Below are 26,482 nucleotides of genomic sequence, written 5' to 3'. Positions count from 1 at the left end.
GACAAGGCACTGTTTGTGTAGTATGATGAGTTACTGTCACAGGATGGCTGGCCCCATTAAATGAAGCAGGTCCAGCGCCTCTGTGCCAGGATAGGTGCCCCAGTTTGGTGAATTAAGAAGGTGGGGTGGCACCTTCTTAATTTCTATAAAGGATCAGGGACAAACAAAGGGACAAGGTCCTTTAAGGAAGCTGTTGGTTTCTGGAGGCAAGGCTGAAGAGCAGCAGAGGGGATTGCCCGTTGAGCTCCCTGAGCCAGGGTAGTAGGGCTGAAGGCAGGAGGAGCAAGGAGGGACTTACCTGGTGATGTGTCCATGCTGGAGAGCTAGGAAAGGATACTGGAACAGGGGGATTGATGGCAGCTCCCCTGCTGAAGAGGCACTCCCAGTCGAGAGGCTGGGGAGTGCAGGTTTCTATGGGAAGAGTGGGCTGGCAGCAGGACAGGAGAAGGCCAGAGATGTGCCTGTGTGTGGTGGCAGATGCCAGAGTGTGGTATATGCTACATTAGTAGCCTAGATCTTGTGAGATTTTAAGGACCACATGCACTGGGGGTGAACCTGGGGGTGAGCCTGATTGGGGCCTTTCATTGTGGATTGTTTATTTTTGTAACAATCTGGCCTCAAGGAGGTATTATTAAGGGAAAAGAGAGCCTGTTGTGCCGGCCTTAGGGCCCAAGAGGGGATGTGGGATTTAATCCTGGTGTTAGTCCCCAGGCCACAAGGGGGTGCTCAAGGATAAGGGGGGACTCATGCACAGTCAAATCAGTCACATGCAGTGGTGGATTAGCCACTGGGACAACGGGGCCCATGCCCAGGGGCCCTGGCCAATTGGGGGGCCTTAGAAAAATGGGCACCCCCCTGCACTCCAACCTGCTCTGTCTACCTGGCGCTCCTGCCGGGGAGCAGGGTCGGGGCGTGGGAGCTTGTGCTGCTCCGCCTGCCTGGTGCTCCTGCCAGGGAGTGGGGGAACCTCCTGCGCCCCAACCCAATTTCCCTGGTAGGAACACTGGAGAGGAGGGTGGGAGAGACTGCAGGTGGAAGGGGTGGGGAGGGGCCCCCACTTGCTGTGGCCCAGGGTCTCACAAAGTGGTAATCTGCCTCCGGTCACATGATATGGTTTCTGCTCCCTGATTGGAACAACAAAAAGCTTTGGGGTTCCCCAATATGACTCAGGAGAAATCCTGGTTCTATTGACTTCAGTGGGGCTGGGATCCCACTTTCTATCTCTTTGGAGCCTTTAGAGGCTCCACTCTCTTGCTTCAAGCTAAGCATGTGTTTAAGTGCTTTGCTGATTGGAGCCAGGTGCTCAGCACTTGGCAAGACTGACAGCCAAATGTGCTCACGTGTGGGATGAGCTCCCTGCTCCACAGCCACTGGCAAGCTCTGGCACCAGTATTTTTGGTGTATATTTGATAAAATCCTTCTCTTCCCTGTGTGCTCCTGGGGGACCTGAGCCAGTTTTAACCCAAAGCCCATGTGGGTAAAGGAGACTACTGCTTCAGGGTTGGCACTAGACACTTCCATGCCCTAGGCAGGACTGACCCCACATTAGGGCCAGAGCAAAGTTGTCATGGTAGCTCCAAGCCCTGGCCACTGTTGCTGCCCGGTCAGGAGAGGGGACTCCCTTAAAGGGTAAAGCCCTAGTGTGTCCCAGCTGCTGCAGGAAACTGAGCAGGTTAGAACTCCTCCTATGAGTTCAGCACCCACCAATGTGGCATATCCCTAGGTGCTCATGGTAACTGGAGGCCAGACCTCCCTTTGCTAATGAGTGGAGCAGCCTACACGCATCCTATCCATAGCCAGCGAGGCACTGGCAGCTGGGTGCTCAGGATGGCCCATGGAAGGGCCTGGGGAGCTCAAGGGGGAAATGATGCAGCGCCTCCAGTTAGTAAGTGGTGAAGTCAGCTGTCCTGAGCAGGAATACCCTATGGTACCGCTGAAGCTTTGCTGAAGAATCACTTGCACAAAGCATGCAGAGCCCTGGATGCGGATAGTTCTTCGCTGGGCAAACAGGGACCATTGCCCCTCAGGATGAGCTGGTAGCTCCAGCCACTGCAGCCATAGCCAGACACACAGTGAGGGTCACTCAGATCACTGTGGGCTGAAAGGAGTCTAGAGGGTGCTGGCTGGGGATTTGCTTCAATCCCCTCGCTTGTGGCCCGCTCCACGAAAACTGCCTTGTACTTAGTGTGACTGGAGCCTCTGTGCACCTGTCCCTGGGTTCCCAGCTGCCAGTCTCTAGCTCATGGAGCCAGAGGCTGGAAATGGTTGCACCTAACACTTGGAGCCAGGAGGGGGCTCTCTGGCTCCCTGGAGTGCATGCGTGAAGCAGTGCCTATGAGGCGGGGAATTCAAGCTCATTAAAAAGAGTGGATGTAAGCAAGAATATCAGACTGAGACAGCCAAGGTCTGCTGCGCCAGGAGCAGTGCCCACAGAAACCCAGGGAGAGAGAGGGCAGTGCACCAGGCATGGGTGTCTCTCATGAGCCACAGATCCCAGCCAGGGCCAGGCTGGAGTGAGTGCCACCAGCAGAGAAACTGGGCATTCTCCTGGCCCCTCCAGCTGTGAAGGAAAGGAGCACACGAGAGCTGCTGGGCAGAGACCGTATTTACAGCTCCAAAGGCAGCCCAAGAAAGGAGGCAAGCAAGGGGGATAGCCCTCTCCCAGCTGAACTCAGCCCCAGCTGGTGGCTTTTTAAGCCCATGCCCAGACTCTTGGTCCAAGCTCTCACGTGCAGATTGGAGCAGGGAGTACTCTGAAGTACAGGGACATTTCTCTAAGGGATTCTTGAGCCTACACAATGTGTTTTCCCCTCACAAAGTAGGACGCATTGCCCTCTTCTGGGGTCAGGTGGCTCAGCTGTCGAGTACCAGCTGGCTGTTCTGCAAGGGCAACCCATCTCCTGAGCTGGTGCTGATGGGAGGACAGGCCTGACATTGGTGGAGTATCATCTCTTCTCCCAAACTCGCCATTCCTGACGGGACACAGTCTGATTTCTTCTTGCTCTTACGGGCAATGTCTGGCTCTGGGTGGCCATAGAAACTCTGGCTCCCTGAAAGAAAGGACCACCTCTTTGGTGCCCTGTGTTGAAGAATGGCTGGATACCTCCCTGCCAGCCGCTGGCTCCTATTACTGTGTGTGGGATTCCTGGCAGTGGCCTCATGCGTTGGCTCAGTGGGGTCGGAGAAACTTGGAAGCAGAAGAAGCCGGGAGAAGAAATCCCAGTGGAATGAGTATCCCACAAGGCAGGGAAAAAGCAGCATGCCTCTGCCAGCCTCTAACGACCCGGTAAGCACTTACTCTACCAGCACCTAGTTTAAGGGAATTGAGCAAAGATCTAAACTCAGAGCAACCAAAGCAGGAAAGTGGGTGATGCGCAGACAATCTAATTTCTGAGCTGAGTGAATGTGATTGCAAGTAAAATCTACTCAGGGAATTTGAGTTGTGTGATTACTTTTTTTTTTTTACACACACACACACACACAGAGTGGGTAGGGATGGTTTTATGATCACTTTTTCACCTTTGGGTGACCACACTTGTTTATTGTCAATGAACAACTGACTTTTGCCACGAGAAAGCATCGAGAATCTAGCACAAACCAAGCGCTCTGAAAGCAAGTCTGCTGGCTCATAAAATGTTAGCAAATGACCCAAATTTTTCCAGATTTGTCATAAATATTTTGCACAGCAAACATTTTCTCAGCTCTGTTGAAAACATACAACCACAGAGTTTGTCTTGCAGCTTATAGGTTACAGCTGATCAACTGTGTCACATAAAAGAACTGCAGTGGGATTGACCTGTGATCCACCAGATCAGGAGTCTGTCTCCAAGTACAGATACGCCAGAGGCAGGGGCAAGAATCCTCATAATTATGGAGAGACAGTTTCTTCCTTTCCCCAAGCAGTTAGTGACAGCTTATATCCTGAAACATTAGGTTTCAGAGACTTTCTAAAATTTTGTATGTTATCTAATGTCACCATTGATGTTGTTCTGATTAACTGTACAACCGTCTAATCATTTGTTCAATTCAGCTAAGCTCTTGGCCTCACTAATACCTTGTGGCAATGAGTTCCATAGATCAATTGTGCATTATACAAAAAAAATCCTTTGATTGCTTTTTAAATTGGCAGTCTTTCACTTGCAATGACTGTCCCTTTATTCTTATGTTACAAGAAGGTAATCGTGAGTTCCTGGTTGACAAATATCTGTGCTACTTTAAAAACAAATCCAGTGGGCCAAATGCAGGGGTGATGTGCAAAGGTGACTGTGTAAGTAGGTTTGTAGGAGGTTAAGATAATATAATTTAACCTGAGGGGCCAGGAGAAGGTGTAAATTATCCCAACTTAGACTCTAATCCACTACCACCACATTTGCCTCAATAATTTGCCAACCCACATTCCTACATGAGTGCAGACAAGCTCTGAAGGATAAAACTGAATTGCTCTAAGAGGAGCCCTAAACTCCAGCCCTCACATATTCAATCTGTCCTATTGGAGCAGCTGATGGACCAGAAGGCTCAGTCCTTATCCACCCAGAAATCTCTTTCCACTTATCTGCTCAAGCAGTTATTAAAGGTGCTATTGGCAGGGTTAAAGTCTCTCCTGGGCGAGAGGGCAAGAGCAGCGCTGCTCAGGAGAATGAATTTCCCACCCTCATTCCTCCGCTCTCAGATCAGGGGAAAGACGGAAGCTGTGTCCAGTAGTTTATGAATGGGTGGAAAACACATGGCTAGAGATGCCAGCTGTTACTATTTGACCGGGGTATTCTTTTATATCCCATCCGACCCCCAGGGGCCTTCTTTGGCCTCATTACAACAATGCCCACTGCACTGCGCTAGGGAGATACGTAAATGCCTTAAGTTGGGTGAGCTGCATAGCTGGGGGAGCCCAGCTAAGGCAGCTTTGCGAATCAGTCAGCACAGAAACACATTAGCTGCTTAAAAAATGTGTGGACCCTGGGGGCTCTGCCAGCAGGTCCTGCTCAGAGAGTCCAAAGTGCTGCACCAGCAATCTGAAAAGTGCCCCAGCTCACTGTGTATGCAAAAAGCTGTGAGGCTAGCCATACCGATGACTTGGGATCTTCAGGCTATTCCAAATTAGCAGCAGCAGTGCACAGAGCATTTGTTTAAAACACAAGGAACACAACACACTGGAGTCAGTGCAGTGGAGTTTATAGTGCTGCTCCAGGAGTGCACATTAAAAATTCAGATTCCATGATCATTCAGGCCTGTTCTTACCCAAAATTAACTTGCAACAAATCTCAGTGCTGGCCTGTTGGGTATGTAGGCTTGGAAGGATTAGAATTTTATTGGTAAATGTCAATAAATGTTGATTTTTGCCATACACACACAAACCAACAAAAAAGTATTTCCATTGATGATCACTGAAATTTACGGATAGGCAAAGTAAGAAATATGCTACTTGAGAAATTATTCGAGTTTTGATTTAAGGATATTCACATTGTATTGTTTGCCATGGGACGTTGACAATTTGTGTTTTAAGAGTTATAAAGCTTTAACATTTGGAATCGCAATGTCTGCTGGCAATAGCAGACACCCCTGCCATAATTTTATGCAAATGTGGACATTTAATGGTTAAAATGGTTAAAAATAAACATTGATATTATAAACTGAGTTCTGGCCCACCTAATTATACACTTGGGCAATCAGCCTGTGTTACACCTTTTTTCTCGAGCTCTTCTGCTTCTCATTCAATTTGTAAGCATCTAGAGGGTTATAAGAAATAGCCAGCATGGATTTGTCAAGAACAAATCATGCCAAATCAACCTAATTTCCATCTTTGACAGGGTTAGTGGATAGAGGGGACGCTGTAGACATGCTATGTCTTGATTTGTAGTAAGGCTTTTAACACAGTGCCACATGACATGAGCAAACTACAGAAATGCAGTCTAGATTAAATTACCATAAAATGGGTGCACAACTGGTTGAAAGATCACAATCAAAGAGTAGTTATCAATGGTTCACCATCACACTGGGAGGGCGTATCTAGTGGGGTGCTGCAGGGCTCTGTCTTGAGTCTGGTACTAATCAATATTTTAATGGATGACTTGGATAATGAAGTGGAGAGTGTGCTTATAAAATGTATGGGGGACATTAAGATGACACTTTGGAGGACAGGATTAGAATTGAACATGACCTTGACAAATTGGAGAATTGGTCTGAAATCAACAAGATGAAATTCATTAAAGACAAGTGCACAGTACCACACTTAGGAAGAAAAAAAATCAAATGCACAACTACAAAATGGGTAATAACTGGCTAGGTGGTAGTACTGCAAAAAGGGTTATAGTGGATCACAAATTGAATATGAGTTGACTTGTTGGGAAAAATGCTAAAATCAGTCTGGGATTATATAAGCATGAGGGTCATGTAAGACATTGGAGGTAATTGTCTCATTCTACATGGCACTGGTGAGGTTTCAGATGGAGTAGAGTCCAGTTCTGGGCACTACACTTTAGGAAAAATTAGGACAAACTGGACAAGTTTAGGCAACCTGACCCATGAGGAAAAGTTTTAAAAAACTGGGCATGTTTAGTCATGAGAAAAGAAGACTGAGGGCAGATTTGATAACAATCTTCAAATACGTTAAAGACTGTTACAAAGAGGACAGGGATCAGTTGTTCTCCATCTCCACTGAAGGTTGGACAAGCAGTAATGAACTTAATTTGCAACAAGGGGTTTTAGGTGAGGTATTAGAAAAAGCTTTCCAACTGTAAGGGTAACTAAGCTCTGGAACAGGCTTCTAAGGGAGGATGTGGAATCCCCATCGTTGCACATTTTTAAGAACAGGTTGGACAAACAACTGTCAGGATGGTCTAGGTATATGTGGTTCTGCCTCAGCGTTGCGGGCTGGACTTGATGACCTCTTGATGTCCCTTCCAGCCCGACATTTGTATTATTATGTTGATCTGTAGATGGTGATATTTTGAAGATGACTTTTGTTCACTTGGAATAGACCGTAGACCATTATTATTTACAATACATATTAAAAAGCACCTCAGCTAGGCTATAGGTGCCTCTGCCACCAATGGAAAGTACATTTGGCTCTGGTTGAATTGATTGCCAAGTGCATGACATAAAACTGCACAAAACTTATTTGTCAGGCCCATGGTTTTCCCATGAGGATGGGAGTTTTTAGGCAGTTATTTCATAGATTTCAAAGCCCAAAGGGACTAATTTATTATGATCTCCTGTATATCACAGGCCATTAAACCTCCCCTAGATACCCATGTATTGAACCCAATGACTTTAGTTAGACTAAAGTGGTTCAGTCCTCAGGAGACTAACCTGCTGTGTGCAGAGAACAGGAGAGCCCCAGCTGCCACCAGTGCCATAGGCCTCCACAGTTGCAGGGAATTGATTAGGTGAGATATGCCTTTTAAGTAACTGGACATGTCATTCCTTGGCTGGCAGTTTTCTAGCCATGCTGTATTGTCAACCCCTTTAGGGAGCAACCTTCCCTCTAAGACCACTGACATTGGCCAGCAGCTAACAGTGCCTTCTCCACTTGGGCTTCCATTGGTCCCCTCCTTTGGGTATATGGAGGAATTCTACACTACTAGCGGAAGTGACTGGCCTCCTTGGGATGGCTATCTGGAAGTCCAGCCTGCATCTCCCACTGGTGTACAATTCCCTTGCTAATGAGCAGGTGGAGAGACATGGTAAGTACAGCAAATGGAAGATATCTAGCTGCTCCTGCACTGTCCCAGCACCTTCCCACATCACCCTCGTGTGGTAGAGATGGGGGAGTTGGGGCAAAAGAAAAGTTCAATGGCTGGCCCAAGGGCACACAAGAAGTGCCTGGTAGTGCTGAGATGGCACCTAGTTCTTTGGATGTTTATTCTGTGGATTTTTGTACTCTCTGCTTGAAGCCTAATAAACTCCAACATGCCTGGGGAAATAACACACATGCAATGTGAGAAGGGACTTGGAAGTGACAATGTTCACTGTTAGATGGCAAGTTAGATGGCACCAAAGTAGCCCATGCAGTTGTGTATGGAGCTGTCTCTGGTCCAGCTCCTCAGCTGGTATAAACTGAACTAATACTGACTGGAGACTCATGCTCTTGCTGTCCAGCCCTGTGAAGGGCAGCAGCATGCTGGGTGACCAGAGCACAGGACTGGGACTCAGGAGATCTTGGATCTAATCCACACAATGCTGGTGGCTTACTGTGTGATCCTGGACAAGTCACACAGCTTCCCTGTGCCTCACTATTCCCATCTGATGGAAATGAAACCTCAGGCATGTTCTCTTCCCTTCAGCCATACAGCCCTCCAGACTCTGTGGACCAAGTGTGAGTCGCTCATCCAACCATCCCTCCTAGCCACAATATGTATTCTGTGTCACTGGTGGAGCCAAGGCTTCCCCATGACACACATCACACCTGGGCGGACCACAGGAGGTGGACCATAGCAGCTGGTCTGCTGGAGCCTGTTCCTCTGGCATCTGCCAACACCGCTTGGTAATCTTCCAGAGGGGCTCCTGCTGAGGGCCTGCTGTCCTCTCTCCCTTCCCCCAGCACTCATTGATTTCAGAGGCAGCTAGGCTAAATATCTGGGAAGAGCAGGCCTTAGACCACTGCCTCTGCCACAATCACAGCTGCTGTTGCAACAGCCAGGGAGAGACACAAAGCATGAAAAAATGGGTGTTTACCACTACAAAAGGTTTTCTCTCCCCCCACCCCACTCTCCTGCTGGTAATAGCTTATCTAAAGTGATCACTCTCCTTACAATGTGTATGATAATCAAGTTGGGCCATTTTCAGCACAAATCCAGGTGTTCCCCCCCCCCCCAACCCACTCTCCTGTTGCCGGCACCCAGTGCCGAGAGGCTGAACAACAGCTTGAGTGGTTCGTTACCCAGTGTGCTACACCCAATAATCAAAACGGGGTGGAGAAGCAGAAAAGTTTATTTGAAGCTTCAAGTAGGTACAGGGAGATTTGAATCTCAAATCCTGTACACAGAGCAGGAAGTCACACAGGCTTTTATACATCCTTTTTCCCAGCATACTTATCCAATAGCAAGCTGCCCCAAGTATCCATATAGCTAGCCAATCCAGTTCCCAGCTAGTTCCCTGGTTCTCTGTATCATTTGTTAAACTATACATAAAGCTGCTTTACTCAGCATTGTTCTTCCATATCTGCCCTGTTCGGCCTTGCTTAGTTTCAGGCAGTCTGACTCTGTAGCATATTGTTGCAGATCCTCAGCATAACTGCTGTGTGTGCCTCCAGGCGGGGGGAGGGTTCGTAATACCAGTAATATAAGCAATACAGGAAAGAGAAGTTTCAATAATAGGCTAAATAAACCACCAAGCCAAGACGACAAACCCCAGCCTGAAAACAAGGTTTGCAACCAATCGTTCTCTGGGGCAGTATAGGCAACCTGTGCTCCGGCTCAGGCATGGGCCTCAGCCTGTACCACCTTTTCATAGATCTCATAACTGCTATCATTTACATATACACAACATCGGGGCCCGACGAGGGCACAAACCCCTCCTTGGGATGCCAAGAGATAGTCCAAAGCCAGCCTGTTTTGGAGGGAAAACGTCCTGAGCTGCTGTACCTCTTTATTTAATGTTTTTACTGCTGACCCTAAATCACTAACCGAGTCCTCTAACTCTAAGGCCACCTTCTCAAGTACCATCTGCAGCCTTATAGTATAGCGGCCTATGCATGCCATGGCTGGGCCTGAAACCAGTGGCGCTATTCTCAGTACAGAGCACCCTACAAGCTTCTCGGTTGTGAGGGGATTCTTCATATTGCCCTCCAATGCTGTAGTCAGTCACCGCAGAGTCTTTTCTCGTGACTCAACGGAGGTGTCTCGGGCATTTCTAATCTTTCCTTTGGGCAGTGTGGCAGTTATGGACAGATGAGGAACTCCATGAGCTATATAACAGCTACCTGTCCAGTTGGCTGGCAGCACCTTGTAAGCCTTTCGGCCACATACAAAATAGTGACCCTGTAAGGCCCAGTAAGACTGTTTCTTAAGGGGATTCCTGGGATATTTAAGGCTGCTTTGGCTGCTTTTTTAAACAATTTATATGCCCCTAAGGGGGCATCTTATTTTTTTGATTGGGTACAAGTGGGGGCGTTTCTAATTGTGCCGTTCAAATTACACTCGCCATAGGGACCACTACAAACCCACCATTGGCTTGCTACATTGGAGATATTAACTGGACGGCAAGTTATATTTCCAAACCTTTCTTTTGTGGTAAGAGTATTTGTAAGAGTTTCCCTAAAAGGGGAGGAACCATTACACCCACACTGCTGGCCTCCCCTGTTGGTCTTTATCCAATATCCATCAGCCCACTGTGTAATAACACAGGAGCTTTTTCCCACAGGACGCCCATAGTGATCAGATTGGTTTCGGGTAAAACATAACACTCCCTCAGTGAGTACTGCAACTGAATACTCCTGGTCCTGATAGGTGGCCTGCTGTAAAGAGGTCTTATTCCAGAACGGCGAGTCCGTTCTTTCCTGCTCTTTGGTGGCTAATTCTGCTAGCATGTCAAGGGGCATTCCCGTTTTGGGGGACAGTGGAGTTGGAGCACATACCCAACAATCAGTCTGGTTTGTTAAATTAGCAACATGGTGCGCAAGCGAAACAAAGGAGTTATGCTCCCGATATGCACAGTTTGGAAATACCAATACGGAGAATAACAATGTTACCCAATTAATTATCACCAGAGTCTTCCCAACCCAGGGTCTCCAGTACCTGGGTGGGTCCATTTTAGTATTAAGGTGCCCGCTATTTGTGTCTTTTAAACAGTAGCTTTAGCCCGAGATCGTCACTAGATGAGGAGTCAGCAGGTTGGACGGTCCACTGTTCCGCTGACGAGGGGGCGGGTACTGCCTTCAGACAAGAGTGATGGATCCAGTTCTTGTGTCCCTCGATCTTTGCCGCTGTATGGGAGATCAGCAGGACGGTATAGGGTCCTTTCCACTTTTCCTGGAGGGGCTCGTCTTTCCAGGTGCGAACAAGCACAGAGTCACCGGGCTGTAAGGAGTGGACGGGAGTGTCCAAGGGGAGAGGCTGGGAATCCTTGGTATACCTGTGAAGAGACAAGAGAATAGCAGACAGGGAACACATATACTGTGACAAAAAACCATTACCCAGCTCCCATTCCCTTGACAGAACCGGGGTGCCATTCATTCATTTATGCCCTTCCAAACATAATTTCAAAGGGACTGAGCCCTAATCTACCCTTTGGGAGAACACGGATACGGAGTAGGATGAGGGGCAAAGCATCAGGCCATCGCAGTGAGGCTTCTTGGCACACTTTTGAGAGATGCCGTTTAAGGGTCTGATTGGTACGCTCCACTACCCCACTGGCTTGCGGTCTCCAGGGCGTATGGAGTTTCCAGGGGATCTGTAAGGCATGTGAGATGCTTTGAATGATTTTTGATGTGAAGTGTGTCCCATTGTCAAATTCCATCCATAGGGGGAGTCCAAAGCGAGGAATGATCTCCTTAACAAACTTGAAGGCCACTGTTCTGGCAGTGCAATTACGGCATGGGAAGGCTTCTGGCCATCCGCTGAACCGATCCACTATAACAAGGAGATATTTGAACCCTTGGGTCCGGGGAAACTCAGTAAAGTCTATTTGCCACACTTGTCCAGGGCCCGGAGTGGGTTCTAGGGCAGCTGGTGGCACAGGATGTCCCGGTCGGGGGTTATTCTTTTGGCAGACTAAGCAGTCCGCTTGTACCTGGGCAGACAGGGGTTGGAGTCCGGAAGTGATAAAGTATTTTCCCATTAGTTGGATAAGTGCTTCCCTGCCAGCATGAGTGGTTTGATGTAGTTTCTGCAGCACTGGCCGGATTAGGCCCTTTGGTAAGAGGACCTTCCCTTCTGGGGAATGGAGCCATCTCTCCTTTTCCCGGAGACCGAGTTTGTCAGTTAGCTGTCTCCTCCCCAGAGTACTGAGGGGTGGAAGCTCCCCTACTGATGGGATAAGGGCATGCATATGGGCGTTCTCAGTCTGAGGGGATGGCAGGGTGGCAGCATGCTTAGCCTCTCTATCTGCCCGGGCATTACCTCTGGCCACATCTTGATCCTCCCTTTGATGGGCTTTACAGTGTACCACCGCCTCTTCCGAGGGAAGTTGTACAGCTTCTAGGAGCAGGAGGATTTGGGGCCCGTACTTAACTGGGAAGCCTTGGGCTGTCAGCATTCCCCTTTGCTTCCATAGGTCAGCATGAGCATGCAGCACACCAAAAGCATATTTTGAATCAGTAAAAATGTTGACCCGCTTTCCTTTTGACAGTTCAAGTGCACGGGTCAGGGCTATTAGTTGGGCAAGCTGGGCAGAGGTCCCAGCAGGCAAACCTTCAGCTTCCACAGTGTCATGCAGGGTCACAACAGCATAACCCTTCCTCCTTTGCCCATCTATTACAGTACTGCTACCATCAGTGTACCACTCATAATCTGCAATTGGGAGGGGTACATCCTTTAAATCCGGACGGCTGGAGTACTGGACATCTATGATCTCTAAACAGTCATGTTTCTGTTCCTCTGTTTCTGGCAAGAGAGTGGCTGGGTTAAGGGAGGGGCAAGGTTGTAGGGTGACTTCAGAGTTCTCTAACAGCTTAGCCTGGTACCGGAGCAATCCGAGCCTGGGTGAGCCAAAGCCCTCCCTTTGCATCCAATAAGGCTCGGACCATATGGGGAGTATAGATTTGCATAACCCCTCCCAATGTTAGCTTCTCAGCTTCCTCAAGCACTAGGGCAGTAGCTGCGACGGCCGGTAAACATGCCGGCCAAGCCTTTGCAACCTGATCCAATCCATGCTCCTAACAGCTGTGTGAGCACTCCTAGGGCCAATCCCCTTCGTTCATGTACATACAACTGAAGCGGCTTAGAGAGATCCGGCAGGCCCAGAGCCGGGGCTTCCATCAATTTTCTTTTCAGGATTTTAAATGCCCTGTCAGCCTCTGGGGTCCAATAGAAGGGGTCATGATCTGCTCCTTTTACACAGTCGTACAGGGGTTTAGCCCACAGTCCAAACTCTGGGATCCATATCCTCCAAAAGCCTGCCATACCCAGAAATGCCCTGACCCGCTTACGGTTACTTGGGGTAGGAACTTGGCATATAGCTTCCTTTCTTTCGCTTGAAAGCTGATGCTCCCCTTGCTGTATGTGAAATTCGAGGTACCATACCACTGGGAGGGCAATTTGAGCCTTACTCCGTGCTACCCGATATCCCCAGAGTCCAATAAAATTCAGGAGGCTCACGGTGGCTTTAAGGCAGGGTGTTTGGCCCACAGTGGCAATTAACAAATCATCTACATACTGCAGAAGGAGGGCCTCCTCATTATCCCACTCCTCTAGGTCCCTGGCCAGAGCCTGGCCAAAGAGCGTGGGGGAGTTTTTAAACCCCTGGGCCAACACTGTCCAGCAAAGTTGCTTTTTAACCCTTTTTCGGTCCTCCCACTCGAAGGAGAAGATCTCCTGTGACGGGGTGGCAACTGGGATGGTAAAGAAAGCATCTTTCAGATCAAGGACTGAAAAATGGGTATACTGTCCCCCTATAGAAGCCAATAAGGTATACGGGTTAGGGACAAGAGGGTGCAGAGCCTTAACCCGTTCATTGACTGCCCTTAGGTCCTGTACCAGCCGATACGGGCCATCAGGCTTCTGTAAGGATAGAATGGGAGTGTTCCAGGCTGACTGACATTCCCGGAGAATACCATACATTTAGGAATCGATCTATAGTTTCCTGTAAACCTTCTCTGGCTTCCCTCTTGATTGGATACTGTTTTATTTGCACTGGGCCTTTCCCTGGTATGAGCTGAATAGTAATGGGGGTCTGGTGGGTGGCCTTTCCTGGAATCCCTGATGCCCACACGAGGGGGTACACCTGGTCTTCCCACGGGCTCCATTCTGGGGCTTGCATGGCTGAGGGCTCAACTGCAAGGGTCATGATCCATGCATTCTCAGGGGGTAAGGTAAGGGTTATTTCATCCTCAGTAAAATGCAGGGTGGCACCGAGGCGACAAAGTAGATCCTGTCCCAGCAGAGGTGTTGGACACTCAGGGAGGTATACCAGCTTGTGGGATATAGTCCTATTTCCCAAAGTGCATTCCGCTGGGGCATACACTGGGCACTTGGTGTCCCTGCCTGTGGCTCCCACCACAGTAAGGGAATCTGCTACTGGCAACTGGAGAGGCTGATTTACGGCAGTTCGGGCCGCTCCAGAGTCCACTAAAAAATCTATTTCTGAGCTTCCCACCCACATCTTTACTTGGGGTTCCGGGGGTAGGGTGGTCCGTCTCCCCTGACACCCCTATTCCTGCTCCGCCATCACCATCATAGGGGCACCCCCCTTTTCTTTTCTCTTTGGGCACTCATTTTTCCAGTGTCCCTCCTGTTGACACAGGGCACACTGGTTGCGACCCAGTCGTCTCTCCTGAGGGCCCGGACGGTCGCGTCCACGGCCCCTTCCACCCCGGCCACCTCTCTTAGTGCTGGCCTGTACCGCTGTTACCATCAATCTCACTTGCTTTCTCTCCTTCTCTGTCTCTCTCAGACTATAAGCTCGGTTTGCAGTCTCTAAGATTTGTGTCATGGTCATGCCCATTAAATCCTCCTTTTTTTGTAACTTTCTCTTAATATCAGGGGCTGCTCTGCTTGTAAAAATTCCCTTAATAATTGACTCAGTTGCCTGATCATCGGGGTCTGCATTAGTATTCTGTTGAATGGTGTCCCGAATATGCTGTAGAAAGGCCCCTGGGCTTTCTTTTAAATCCTGCATTACTTCATATGGCTTTGCCCAATTATTATGTCGGACAGCCGAGTGACAGAGTCCATGCAAAAGCAACTCCATATAGGAGGTAAGGCGGGTCATATCCCCATGATCATTTGGATCCCACCTGGGGTCTGCTAGGGGGACTTGTGCATCTGGGTCAGGGACATTAATACGATCCCGGTCATACCGTCTCTGCGCCTCCTCCCTTGCCTTGGACACAACCTGTTGTCTTTCAACCTCAGACAATAGGGTTCGCAGGAGGATGTTACAATCATCCTAGTGCGGCTTGTGACTACTGAGGCACCCCTCAAAGACTGATATAAACCTGCTTGGGTTGGTGGAAAACTCTTCTGCCTGTGCTTTGAAAGCAGCCAAATCCACAGGATTAAAGGGCACATGAGTATAAACCTGCATAGTCGTGGCCAGACGCCTGTCCGATCCAGACCGGGTGACTTTAGTTTCGGTGATTAAGGGGTATAGGCCAACCATTGGGGACTTACAAGGTGTGGGTGTAGGGGCTGAAGGGGACACCGGCTCTGCCATTACAGTGGGGGTGGGGGTCTGAGGACTAACATTAGCTGCTACCGAACCAGTCGGAGTCAGATTACAGTGCTGTAAAATATCTGGTCGAGTACATAAAGTCAGAAACAAATGCGCATACATATGTTCATTCCATTTCCTTGTTCTCTGACAGAACAGGAGTAACTGAAGGATCGTGTTGTAATTAATTGACCCTCCTGGTGGCCGCCACTCCTGGTCCTCTAGTTGATATTGAGGCCAGTTAACTGTACAGAATCGTTTTAATTGGCTCTTAGTCATCGGATCCGCACCAAATACCTTCCAGTTTGCTAGAATGCACTCTAGGGGCGTACACCGTGCCCTAACCCCTGAGCTCTGTCCCTGTTCCATACTTACAGGGTAACTCTGGGCGTCCCCAGGTTCCAACAGAGCATACAATCCGGATTTCAAAAGGTTCCTACCTTATCCAAGGGACCAGTTCTTCACCGTCGTCTACCACAACTGCTTCTCCACTATATGAGTGCGCTGCACCGTTGTGCCCTCTGGGCTCGATCAAATTGCATCTCCTCCGAGGCCCCCGATGAACTCACCGGTGTGCGCTGGGCATCGGTTCTCGCCGCAATCCTCGACCTCCAGGAGGGGTCCGGGCAAGGCTAAATTGCAGCCTCTGGCCCACCCAGGGACGCCAAAAGCTGTTGCCAGCACCCAGTGCCGAGAGGCTGAACAACAGCTTGAGTGGTTCGTTACCCGGTGTGCTACACGCAATAATCACAACGGGGTGGAGAAGCAGAAAAGTTTATTTGAAGCTTCAAGTAAGTACAGGGAGATTTGAATCTCAAATCCTGTACACAGAGCAGGAAGTCACACAGGCTTTTATACATCCTTTTTCCCAGCATACTTATCCAATAGCAAGCTGCCTCAAGTATCCATATAGCTAGCCAATCCAGTTCCTAGCTAGTTCCCTGGTTCTCTGTATCATTTGTTAAACTATACATAAAGCTGCTTTATTCAGCATTGTTCTTCCATATCTGCCCTGTTTGGCCTTGCTTAGTTTCAGGCAGTCTGACTCTGCAGCATATTGTTGCAGATCCTCAGCATAACTGCTGTGTGTGCCTCCAGGCGGGGGGGCCAAGGACACTTGGGCCTAGTACGCAGAGCTGCTGCGAGTGCCTCCAGGCGGGAGGGGGGGCCAAGGACACCTGGGCCTAGTGTGAGGGGGCTTCATCAACACTTGTGGTCTTCCATCCCCTCGAGTTACCTAGTGGCCATGCCCCAGTGTCCCCAACACTCCTGTTGGTAGTAGCTTATCTAAAGTGATCACTCTCCTTACAATGTGTATGATAATCGAGGTGGACCATTTACAGCACAAATCCAGGGTTTAACAAGAACGTCTGAGGAGGGGGGGAGGTAGGAAAAAACAAGGGGAAATAGGTTACCTTGCATAATGACTTAGCCACTCCCAGTCTCTATTCAAGCCTAAGTTAATTGTATCCAATTTGCAAATGCATTCCAATTCAACAGTCTCTCGCTGGAGTCTGGTTTTGAAGTTTTTTTGTTGTAATATCGCAACTTTCATGTCTGTTTCATGTTCACCTGCACATCCACCAATGTGATATATGCCATCATGTGCCAGCAATGCCCCTCTGCCATGTACATTGGTCAAACTGGACAGTCTCTACGTAAAAGAATAAATGGACACAAATCAGATGTCAAGAATTATAACATTCATAAACCAGTCGGAGAACACTTCAATCTCTCTGGTCATGCGATTACAGACATGAAAGTTGTGATATTACAACAAAAAAACTTCAAAACCAGACTCCAGCGAGAGACTGTTGAATTGGAATTCATTTGCAAATTGGATACAATTAACGTAGTGTTACACTAGGGGCTTTATAAACTTCATGGGCCAGACACTGAGCTGGTGTGGGTTGACACTGACTTCAGTAGAGCTGTGCCACTTTACACCAGGGGAGGTTCTGGCCTTATTTGCCACATGGGTCATGGCTAGGGTGACCAGATAGCAAGTGTGAAAAATTGGGACAGGGAGTGGGGGTAATAGGAGCCTACATAAGACAAAGACCCAAATATTGGGACATCTGGTCACCTTAGTTATGGCTACAGTGCAGTCAGAGGCGTGACTGCAGCATGTGCAGATAAACCTGAGCTAGCCTGGATCTAGTCAACGCCAGTAACACAGAAGCTGCAGTAGCACAGGCAGCAGCATGGGCTAGCCACATAAGGACATACCAGAGTCCCGTGCTTAGACAACATCACTGCTATTGTTATTCACACTGGCTAGGGTATGGCTACATGGCTTGCAGTCACACCTCTGACTACAGCGCAGATAGACCCATACAAGAATTACCTTACCTTCCACTAAAATGCAGCTACCGCTAGGTGAAACAGGTACAGCAACAGTCTAGGGCAACAGCTGACAAACTGAAATTGCGGGAAAGACTTAGCACTTCACCAAGACGCTGATTTGTGCTCTTGTGAAGTTTTAAGTGGACCTGTGTTAGCTGTAACTCACCAAACCGCTCCACTAATGCACCATACCTCCCCCCCCGTAATGCACCAGAACACCAGCACCACCGGCTCATATGCCCACAACCCACCCCCACGCTGGGCTAATATTCATGGCTGCAAGAAGCACTGTGGGCTGTATAATGACCTCTATTTACACCCCCTCCAAAACATGTGCCCCAGAAACATTGCAGCTGCTGGTGCTGGGGTACTGGGTTAGTCCCACCCAGAGGGAAGAGTGCCCTCTACAGAGTTTCTTTGAGTCCAGAGTTTTTCAGCGGTACCCCAGGTAGCCCAGTTCCCCATATCCTGCATGCTGTGAGCAGGGCACAGCTCCCTGACCAGCAGATAAGGCAGTCACAGTGGTCAGAAACTCATTAACACTCCAGCAAAGCACAGGCTGGTTTCCGGCTGGTGAGTTCCTGCCCCTGCTGTGTAATGGGAGTAGCGTTGAAGAATGGCACCCACCTGTGCCTGAATGCCACTCAGCAGCCCACAGAGCTGGTTACTGTCACTTTCTGTGTTCTTATTCTTTGATCTTCTGACAGGAACCCCTTCCTGAGCGGTCTCGCAGCATCGACCCCCGGGATGCCTGGATGCTCTTTATGAAACAATCAAACAAAGGGGTGAACAGCAAGAAACAGGGCAAAGGCAAATCAAAAAAATTCAAGGTATGTATTCACATCCCCGGTGTGTCTGCACAACCCACCCCAGGAAGCCCTGGCTCAGACTCACTGCACCCCATCTCACACAGAGATCCCAGGGCTGCTGCATCCACCCCACAAGACATCCCTGGCACAGGCCCACTGCGCCCCACCCGCCATAGAGCTCCTCAGCTTGGGCCCATTGCGCTCCTCCCCTCACAGAACTACTCAGCCTGGGCCCACTGCGCCCCTCCCCTCACAGAGATGCTCAGCCTGGGCCCATTGCGCTTCTCCCCTCACAGAGCTCCTCAGGCTGGGCCCACTGTGCCCCTTCCCTCACAGAACTACTCAGCCTGGGCCCACTGCGCCCCCTCCCCGCACAGAGATGCTCAGCTTGGGCCCACTGTGCCCCTACCCTCACAGAACTACTCAGCCTGGGCCCACTGCGCCTCTCCCCTCACAGAGATGCTCAGCTTGGGCCCACTGTGCCCCTCCCCTCACAGAACTACTCAGCCTGGGCCCATTGTGCTTCTCCCCCCACAGAGCTCCTCAGGCTGGGCACACTGTGCCCCTCCCCTCACAGAACTACTCAGCCTGGTCCCACTGTGCCCCTCCCCTCACAGAACTATTCAGCCTGGGCCCACTGCGCCCCCTCCCCACACAGAGATGCTCAGCTTGGGCCCACTGTGTCCCTCCCCTCACAGAACTACTCAGCCTGGGCCCACTGCGTCCCACCCCTCACAGAGATCCTCAGCCTGGGCCCACTGTGCCCCTCCCCTCACAGAACTACTCAGCCTGGGCCCACTGCGTCCCTCCCTTCACAGAGATGCTCAGCTTGGGCACACTGCACCCCACCCCCACATCGAGAGCCCTGGCCTGAGCCTACTGTGCCCCCACTCCAGAGAGCCTAGTCTGGGCCCATGGCATCCCTGGTGTAACAGCCCTACTCCTGAGCCCAGAACAGACCCAGAGGGTGGGGCTGAAAACAGTGACCAACCCAGCAGAGACGGCTAATCCTGCTGAGATTCCAGCACAGAGTTCAGAAGAGGCAGGTGCCCTTTCGGACAGTGGGAAGGGGAAGGGTGCCAGGATGTGGGTGACTAGAGGCTGGCACTGTGGGATGGAGCCATTCTTACTGGATCTACACTGGCTAGCTGTGCCCTAATTTAAAGACACATTGAACTGACCAGCTCTGTGCTCTGTCTGGGGTTCCAGTTTGGCCTGCCAGGCCCACCAGGTCCCCCAGGCCCTCAGGGGCCTCCCGGATCCCTGGTGACACCAGAAGAATTGCTGAAGGACTTCCGGCTGCTGTTGAAAGGTACAGTATGAAAGCCAGTGCTGAGTGCATCTCCACAGGCACTTCAGCTGGCCTGGGGAGGTTGGTGCCCCAGGCTCGGTGCCAGGTATACAATGGTGCCAGTGGCTCCATGGAACTGGGCCCACGCTCAGAAGGGGCCCTGGCCTGCTCTGCTTGCACTGCGGCCCGAGACCCCATTTCTCCCCCTGCCCACCACTTGCTCCTCTCAGCCTGCCTGCCCGCTGGCTGAAAACTCCTCTACACCCCCTGGCCCCAACCCCCTGCTCCTCTCTGCCCCCTGGCAGGACCCCAGTGCACCTCTGGCTCCAAGCCTGTGTGGCCCTGCCTGTCTCCTTGGGGCTGAGCCACCTGGGACTGGTGTAGAATCCTGGCCAGTCTCAGCCTGGGGAGGGGGTAGAGAGGTAGGGGGGCTTGGCTGGGCCCCTCCAGGCAAGTGCATCTTGAGGGAGGCCTTGGCCTGGCTGATCGCACCACTCCTGAATGGACAGAGCAATTCCCGGCCCCAGGACCAACCCTGGCTGTGCTGCTGGCTCAGCTCACTGACGAGTGCAGCCACTGGGGAGTTGGCAGGGGGCTGGGGGTGGGAAGATGTGCTGGGCTGTGAGGGGGTGGGGAAGATGTGTGTGTTGGGGCAATAGGGAGTGGGGGTTCTGTGGGGGGTGCTTGGCAGTTGTGGTGGGGCTGTGGGCAGGGGAGTGCTGGGCAGGGGTGGTGTTGTGCAGGGCACTGTGAATTTCTGGGGGAGGTCTGGGGGGCATTGGGCATAGTGGATCCGGGGGGGCTCTGGTCATAGGGAGTAGGGGTGGTGTTGGGCAGGGGGCTCTCTGGTGTGGCATGGGCCCGCTCCCCAAGGGGAAGGGGCATGCTGGCATCACAGGGCCACTTCGCGTCTGGCAACTACCGGTTTGTAAATAGTGCCCTCACACTGGGCTGGGTGGAGCGGGGTCGCCCCTGCCATGCCATGCCCCTGGCTAGTCCCTCAGTCTGGAGACTGACCTCCCCACGCCATGCTCCACTGCCTCAATGGGGGCCCACAAATATGTTTGGCACCAGGCCCACAAAAGTTTAATCCGGCCCTGCTCATGCTGCAGGGAGCGTGACACTGAAGGGACAAGAGCTCATGTCCTACCGGGGGGGGCAAGGTCACCCTGTGAATCTGATCTCCCCTCCCTTGGGGTTGAGGTTAAGGAGAATAAGGGCTAGTCTACACTGGCAATGCTAAAGTCCTGCCGCGGCAGAACTTTTAACGTGGCTTGTGTAGTCACGGCAAAGCGCTGGGAGAGAGCTCTCCCAGCTCTCCCAGCACTCTAAAAAAACCCACCTCCATGAGAGGCGTAGCTACCAGCGCTGGGAGTGCAACTCCCAGTACTGGTGCACTGTCTACACTGGCAGCCTGGCTTTTCACACCCCTGAGCGAGGAAGTTGCAGTTCTGTACAGTGCCGGTGTAGACAAGCCCTTAGTGGTTGCTGTCTAGTGCATGTGGGGAGTCGACACCTTGGTGGGTGCAGGGGCAGTAAGTTGGCATGCAGTGCTGCTTAGCTTGCCTGCCCAGATACAAAAACCAGGTAACCGGAGCAGGGGTGTATGTCTGGGGTGGTGTCTCACTCCCTCTTACACTGGTGCTCAGCCAGACTCAAACTCCAGCCCCAGGAGCAGCTTTACACTTTCAGCTTTTCACTCACACATCAGGACATGACTAACTACACATTTCAAATGTGGACTTTGTCTAATGTCACAAATAATAATTGCTAACACACGTCTTGGTGATGAGGTACGTATTTGTCTCTGTGTGTGTGTGGATGTTAGGGAAGTGACTTAAGCCCCAATCCAACCCCCGATGCAGTCTTTGGAGAGTCTCCCACTGATTGCAGTGGTAGGTGTGTGCTTGTGTGGTGAGATTTGTGTATGTCACAAACTCATTCCCTGTTTATCTCCAACACCTCAAAGGACTTCCCATTAGTTTTTTGGCTCAACACTTAAGAATCAAACTCAGCAACAATAATTGGGAACCCCAGAGAACTAATATTCCTTTCCTGGCTTCATGACTGCAATGAAAACAAATGGGAGCATTCGCCAACAAACCTCACTGCTGCCTAAAATGACCAGGACAGAACATTTGCCTGGATCAAGCACATGAAGCAGGGATGACTGAGATTCAGTCTCACTGGATGGTGCCAGCTTGCTGGGCTTTGACTAGAATTCACACCAGTGTCCATCCTGCTTCCATTGACATCAAGGGGCATTTTACCATTGGTTCCAATGGGAGCAGTCATTTTTCAGAACCCTTTGTAAATTGGTGACTCCTAAAACTGATTCTCTGGGGGGGGCATTCTCTCAGAGGTGGTAAAGGAGCGGGAGAGGATGAGCCTGAAGGCCTGTGAAGGTTGCCAGGAAGGTGAGGAAGAGGAGGAGAGAGGAGAAGATGACATCTTGGCACTGGTTGCTGGTCCGTTGGCAAGGAGTAAGCCACAGCATCGAGTGGAGGCAGCCTTCCACTGCCGGATACGGAGAAACATTTCCATTGAACGGAGATCCCTGCAAGAGCTTCGGATCTATTACATAGTGAGTGGGGGAGGGAGTTTGTCATTCTGGACTGGCAAAAATGCAGATTCAGTCACACTGACATGTTTCCCGAATTTATGTTGGTTTCACCAAATTGTTTTGGTGAAAAAACGAAGTACAAAAATTGACATTTTTCTAAATGAAACGTTTCAAATTTTTGGCTCAAAACACCTTTTTTTTCAAAAATTTCTTTAATTTTATTTAAAAAACCCAATAAAAATGTTTTAAAATAGTTGGAATCAAAATGAAACATTTCAATTTTGCCTAATGAAATATTTTGTTTGACCTGAAACAAATTTTTTTCTACTTTTTAATTTGCTGAAACATTTTATTTTTGGTTCAGCTTGAAATTGCGTCTTCTTTTTTTCCCCAATTTTTCAGAATTGCTAGTGAATTAAAAAAAATCCATTATTCTCACAGCTATATTCCCAGCATCTGATCTCTTTGAGGAAGATGAATATAACTTCAATCCAACCCCCATGGAAGTCTATGGGGAGATTCCCATTGACTTCAGTGAGCATTAGATCAGGTCCTAACCTCCCAAATGCTCCTTGCCATTTGTGCCATACTATAGGTGTGTGTGCCAGGGGTGGGGGAAGGGGGGTTACTTCCTTTTAGCCTCCTAGCCAATTGCAGGCCAATTAAAATCCCTAGACAAACTTTTATGTACCAATGGAGATAAGGCTGAGTACACATCAGTAATTTAGGATACAAAATTTTACAGGGATTTTATTTTTAGCCCCAAAATAAGCATTACAGACCAGGAAATTCAGAGTTAAGGTTAAACATACATGAAATCTAGATACAGTAGAACCTCAGAGTTATGAACACCTCGGGAATGGAGGTTGTTCGTAACTCTGAACAAAACATGATGGTTCTTTCAAAAGTTTACAACTGAACATTGACTTGATACAGCTTTGAAACTTTACTATGCAGAAGAAAAATGCTGCTTTTAACCATCTTAATTTAAATGAAACAAGCACAGAAACAGTTTCCTTACCTTGTCAAATCATTTTTTTAATCTTGTCAGATCTTTCTCTTTTTTTTTTCAGTAGTTTACATTTAACACAGCCCTGTACTGTATTTGCTTTTATTTTGGTCTTTCCTGCTGCCTGATTGTGTACGTCCGGTTCCAAATGAGCTGTGTGGTTGACCGGTCAATTCATAATTCTGGTGTTCGTAACTCTGATGTTCTACTGTATATTAAGACCTGTTAATGCAGTTAAGACACCCAGAACAACCTTAAAAACTCTGACTTATAATGATGCCATATACTACACTCACAGTTAAGAATTATGTGGTTTTTTCCCACGAGTTCTCCACATAGTGTCACCACAACGCAGAATTCCCTGCCCTGAAGAATTCTCTGCCCTGTCTGTATAGGTTGTGCTTTACAACGTATACAGACAAGACTAAAGGAGTCCTATTATCCCCATCTTCCAGGTGAGGAAAAGAGGCAAAGAGAGATTATGCAGCTTGCCCACAGCCACATAAGAAGTCTGTGGCAGAGCTAGGAATTGGACTCTGAGTAGGGTTGCCAACTTTCTAATTTCTGAAAACCGGACACTACAGCAGAAAAGCCGGAACCTCTACCCTCCACCTCTTCCCCCGCCCCTGCTCCGCCTCTTTCCCTGAGGCCCCCACCATCACTCACTACTGTCCCCAATTCCCCTTCCTTGATCCCTTCCCCCCGTGCCTCCCCCCGCAGCTGGACCCTCTCTACTCTGGACTGGAGCCTGCCTGTCCGCCCATGAGATGCAGATGGGAGACGGCCCCAGTTGAGTAAGGACTGGCGTGGGTTGATGACCCAGTGCCTCCTCCCTTGGCCCCCTCCCACCTGTGGTAACTGGACTTTTGGTGTCGTCAGTACCTGTGACCGGACACCGTACAGGTCCCCTTTCAACCAGACTTTCCGGTCAAAAACTGGACAGCTGGCAACCCTAACTCTGAGCCTTCTAAAGTCCTTCACCAGCCATCCTCCCTTTTTAACCTACTGATCAAAGTTTGCTTGCAGGTATTAGCTGATGAATAATTCTGAGTAACAAACACATTTGAAAACAAACATGGTCAGATGTCAGATAATCTGTGAACAACTAGAAAACAAGACAAATTTGTCAAATATGTTGTTAGCCCTGGTCTGTACTTAAAAAATTTATGGCATAACTGTGGCAGTAAGAGGCCTAATGTAGATACAGTTATATTCTGTGTGCTGTGATCACCCTCTGCTTGCACTACAGACACAGCCTATGTCTGTTTCCTGAGAGGACACTGCTAGCTTAGCGCCCATCTCCTAGTGCAATATGCAGAATTGGGATGGCGTCTTGCAGTGTGCACAGTCTTGCCTTTCTCTTTATTACTAGCCTCAGAAAGAGGGGGTGTTCCATCGAGGCCTGGGGCTGAACCTGACCAGCGGCCAATACACAGCACCTGTCGCAGGGTACTACACCTTCACTGCCACCTTGCACATCGGTAAGCTTTCCTGCTGCCTGGCACCACAGCATGGCGATGCTGTTGAATCATAGAATCATAGAAGATTAAGGTTGGAAGAGACCTCAGGAGGTCATCCAGTCCAACCCCCTGCTCAAAGCAGGACCAACCCCAACTAAATCATCCCAGCCAGGGTTTTGTCATGCCAGGCCTTAAAAACCTCGTTGGAAGGAGATTCCACCACTTCCCTAGGTAATGCATTCCAGTGCTTCACCATCCTCCTAGTGAAATAGTTTTTCCTAATATCCACCTAGACCTCCCCCACTGCAACTTGAGACCATTGCTCCTTGTTCTGTCATCTGCCACCACTGAGAACAGCCTAGCTCCATCCTCTTTGGAACCCCCTTCAGGTAGTTGAAGGCTATCAAATCCCCCCTCACTCTTCTCTTCTGAAGACTAAATAAGCCCAGTGTCCTCAGACTCACCTCATAAGGCATGTGTTCCAGTCCCCTAATAATTTTTGTTGCCCTCCACTGGACTCTCTCCAATTTGTTCACATCCTTTCTGTAGTGGGGGCTACAAAACTGGACGCAATACTCCAGATGTGGCCTCACCAGTGCCCAATAGAGGAGAATAATCACTTCCCTCTATCTGCTGGCAATACTCCTACTAATGCAGCCCAATATGCCGTTAGCCTTCTTGGCAACAAGGGCACACTGTTGACTCATATCCAGTTTCTCGTCCACTGTAATCCTTAGGTCCTTTTCTGCAGCACTGCCACTTAGCCAGTCGGTCCCCAACCTGTAGTAGTGTCTGGGATTCTTCTGTCCTAAGTGCAGGACTCTGCACTTGTCCTTGTTGAATTTCATTCTTTTGGCCTAATCCTCCAATTTGTCTAGGTCACTCTGGACCTGTCCCTACCCTCCAGCTTATCTACCTCTCCCAGCTTAGTGTCATCTGTGAACTTGCTGAGGGTGCAATCTATCCCATCATCCAGATAATTAATGAAGATGTTGAACAAAACTGGCCCCAGGACCAACCCCTGGGGCACTCCACTTGGTATCGGCTGCCAACTACACACAGAGCCATTGATCACTACCCATCTATTCATCCAAACAATACTTTTTTAACTTGCTGGCAAGAATACTGTGGGAGACCGTATCAAAAGCTTTGCTAAAGTCAAGATATATCTCGTCCACCGCTTTCCCCATGTCCACAGAGCCAGTTATCTCATCATAGAAGGCGATCAGGTTGGTCAGGCATGACTTGCCCTTGGTGAATCCATGTTGACTGTTCCTGATCACCTTCCTCTCCTCCAAGTGCTTCAAAATGGTTTCCTTGAGGACCTGCTCCATGATTTTTCCAGGGACTGAGGTGAGGCTGACTGGCCAGTAGTTCCCTGGATGCTCCTTCTTCCCGTTTTTAAAGATGGGCACTACGTTAGCCTTTTTCCAGTCATCTGGGACCTCCCCTGACCGCCATGAGTTTTCAAAGATAATGGCCAATGGCTGTTCAGTCACAGCAGCCAACTCCCTCAGCACCCTCGGATGCATTGCATCCAGCCCCATGGACTTGCGTATGTCCAGCTTTTCTAAATAGTCCTTACCCTGTTCTTTCACCACTGAGGGCTGCTCACCTCCTCCCCATACTGTGTTGCCCAGTGCAGCAGTCTGGGGGCTGACCTTGTCTGTGAAGACCAAGGCAAAAAAAGCATTGAGTACT

At 49.6% G+C, this 26,482-nt stretch overlaps 1 protein-coding gene across 1 annotated transcript in view; it reads left to right on the top strand.

The window, feature by feature from the left end:
- The first annotated feature begins 2,347 nt into the window (after positions 1 to 2,347).
- Positions 2,348 to 26,482, top strand: part of ERFE (erythroferrone) — a 30,652-nt gene continuing 6,517 nt past the window's right edge. Inside the window, exons 1-5 of the mRNA XM_073360515.1 lie at positions 2,348 to 3,286; positions 18,357 to 18,479; positions 19,668 to 19,770; positions 22,110 to 22,333; positions 24,694 to 24,802. Of these exons, the coding sequence (XP_073216616.1) occupies positions 3,092 to 3,286; positions 18,357 to 18,479; positions 19,668 to 19,770; positions 22,110 to 22,333; positions 24,694 to 24,802 (754 nt within the window). The 5' untranslated portion in view covers positions 2,348 to 3,091. The remainder of the gene's footprint in view (positions 3,287 to 18,356; positions 18,480 to 19,667; positions 19,771 to 22,109; positions 22,334 to 24,693; positions 24,803 to 26,482) is intronic.

This window comes from Lepidochelys kempii, chromosome 9 (genome assembly GCF_965140265.1).
Source record: "Lepidochelys kempii isolate rLepKem1 chromosome 9, rLepKem1.hap2, whole genome shotgun sequence".
In the NCBI taxonomy this organism is placed as follows: Eukaryota; Metazoa; Chordata; order Testudines; family Cheloniidae; genus Lepidochelys; species Lepidochelys kempii.
Note: the sequence above shows the minus strand (reverse complement) of the source record. Positions and strands in the feature narration are given on the sequence as shown.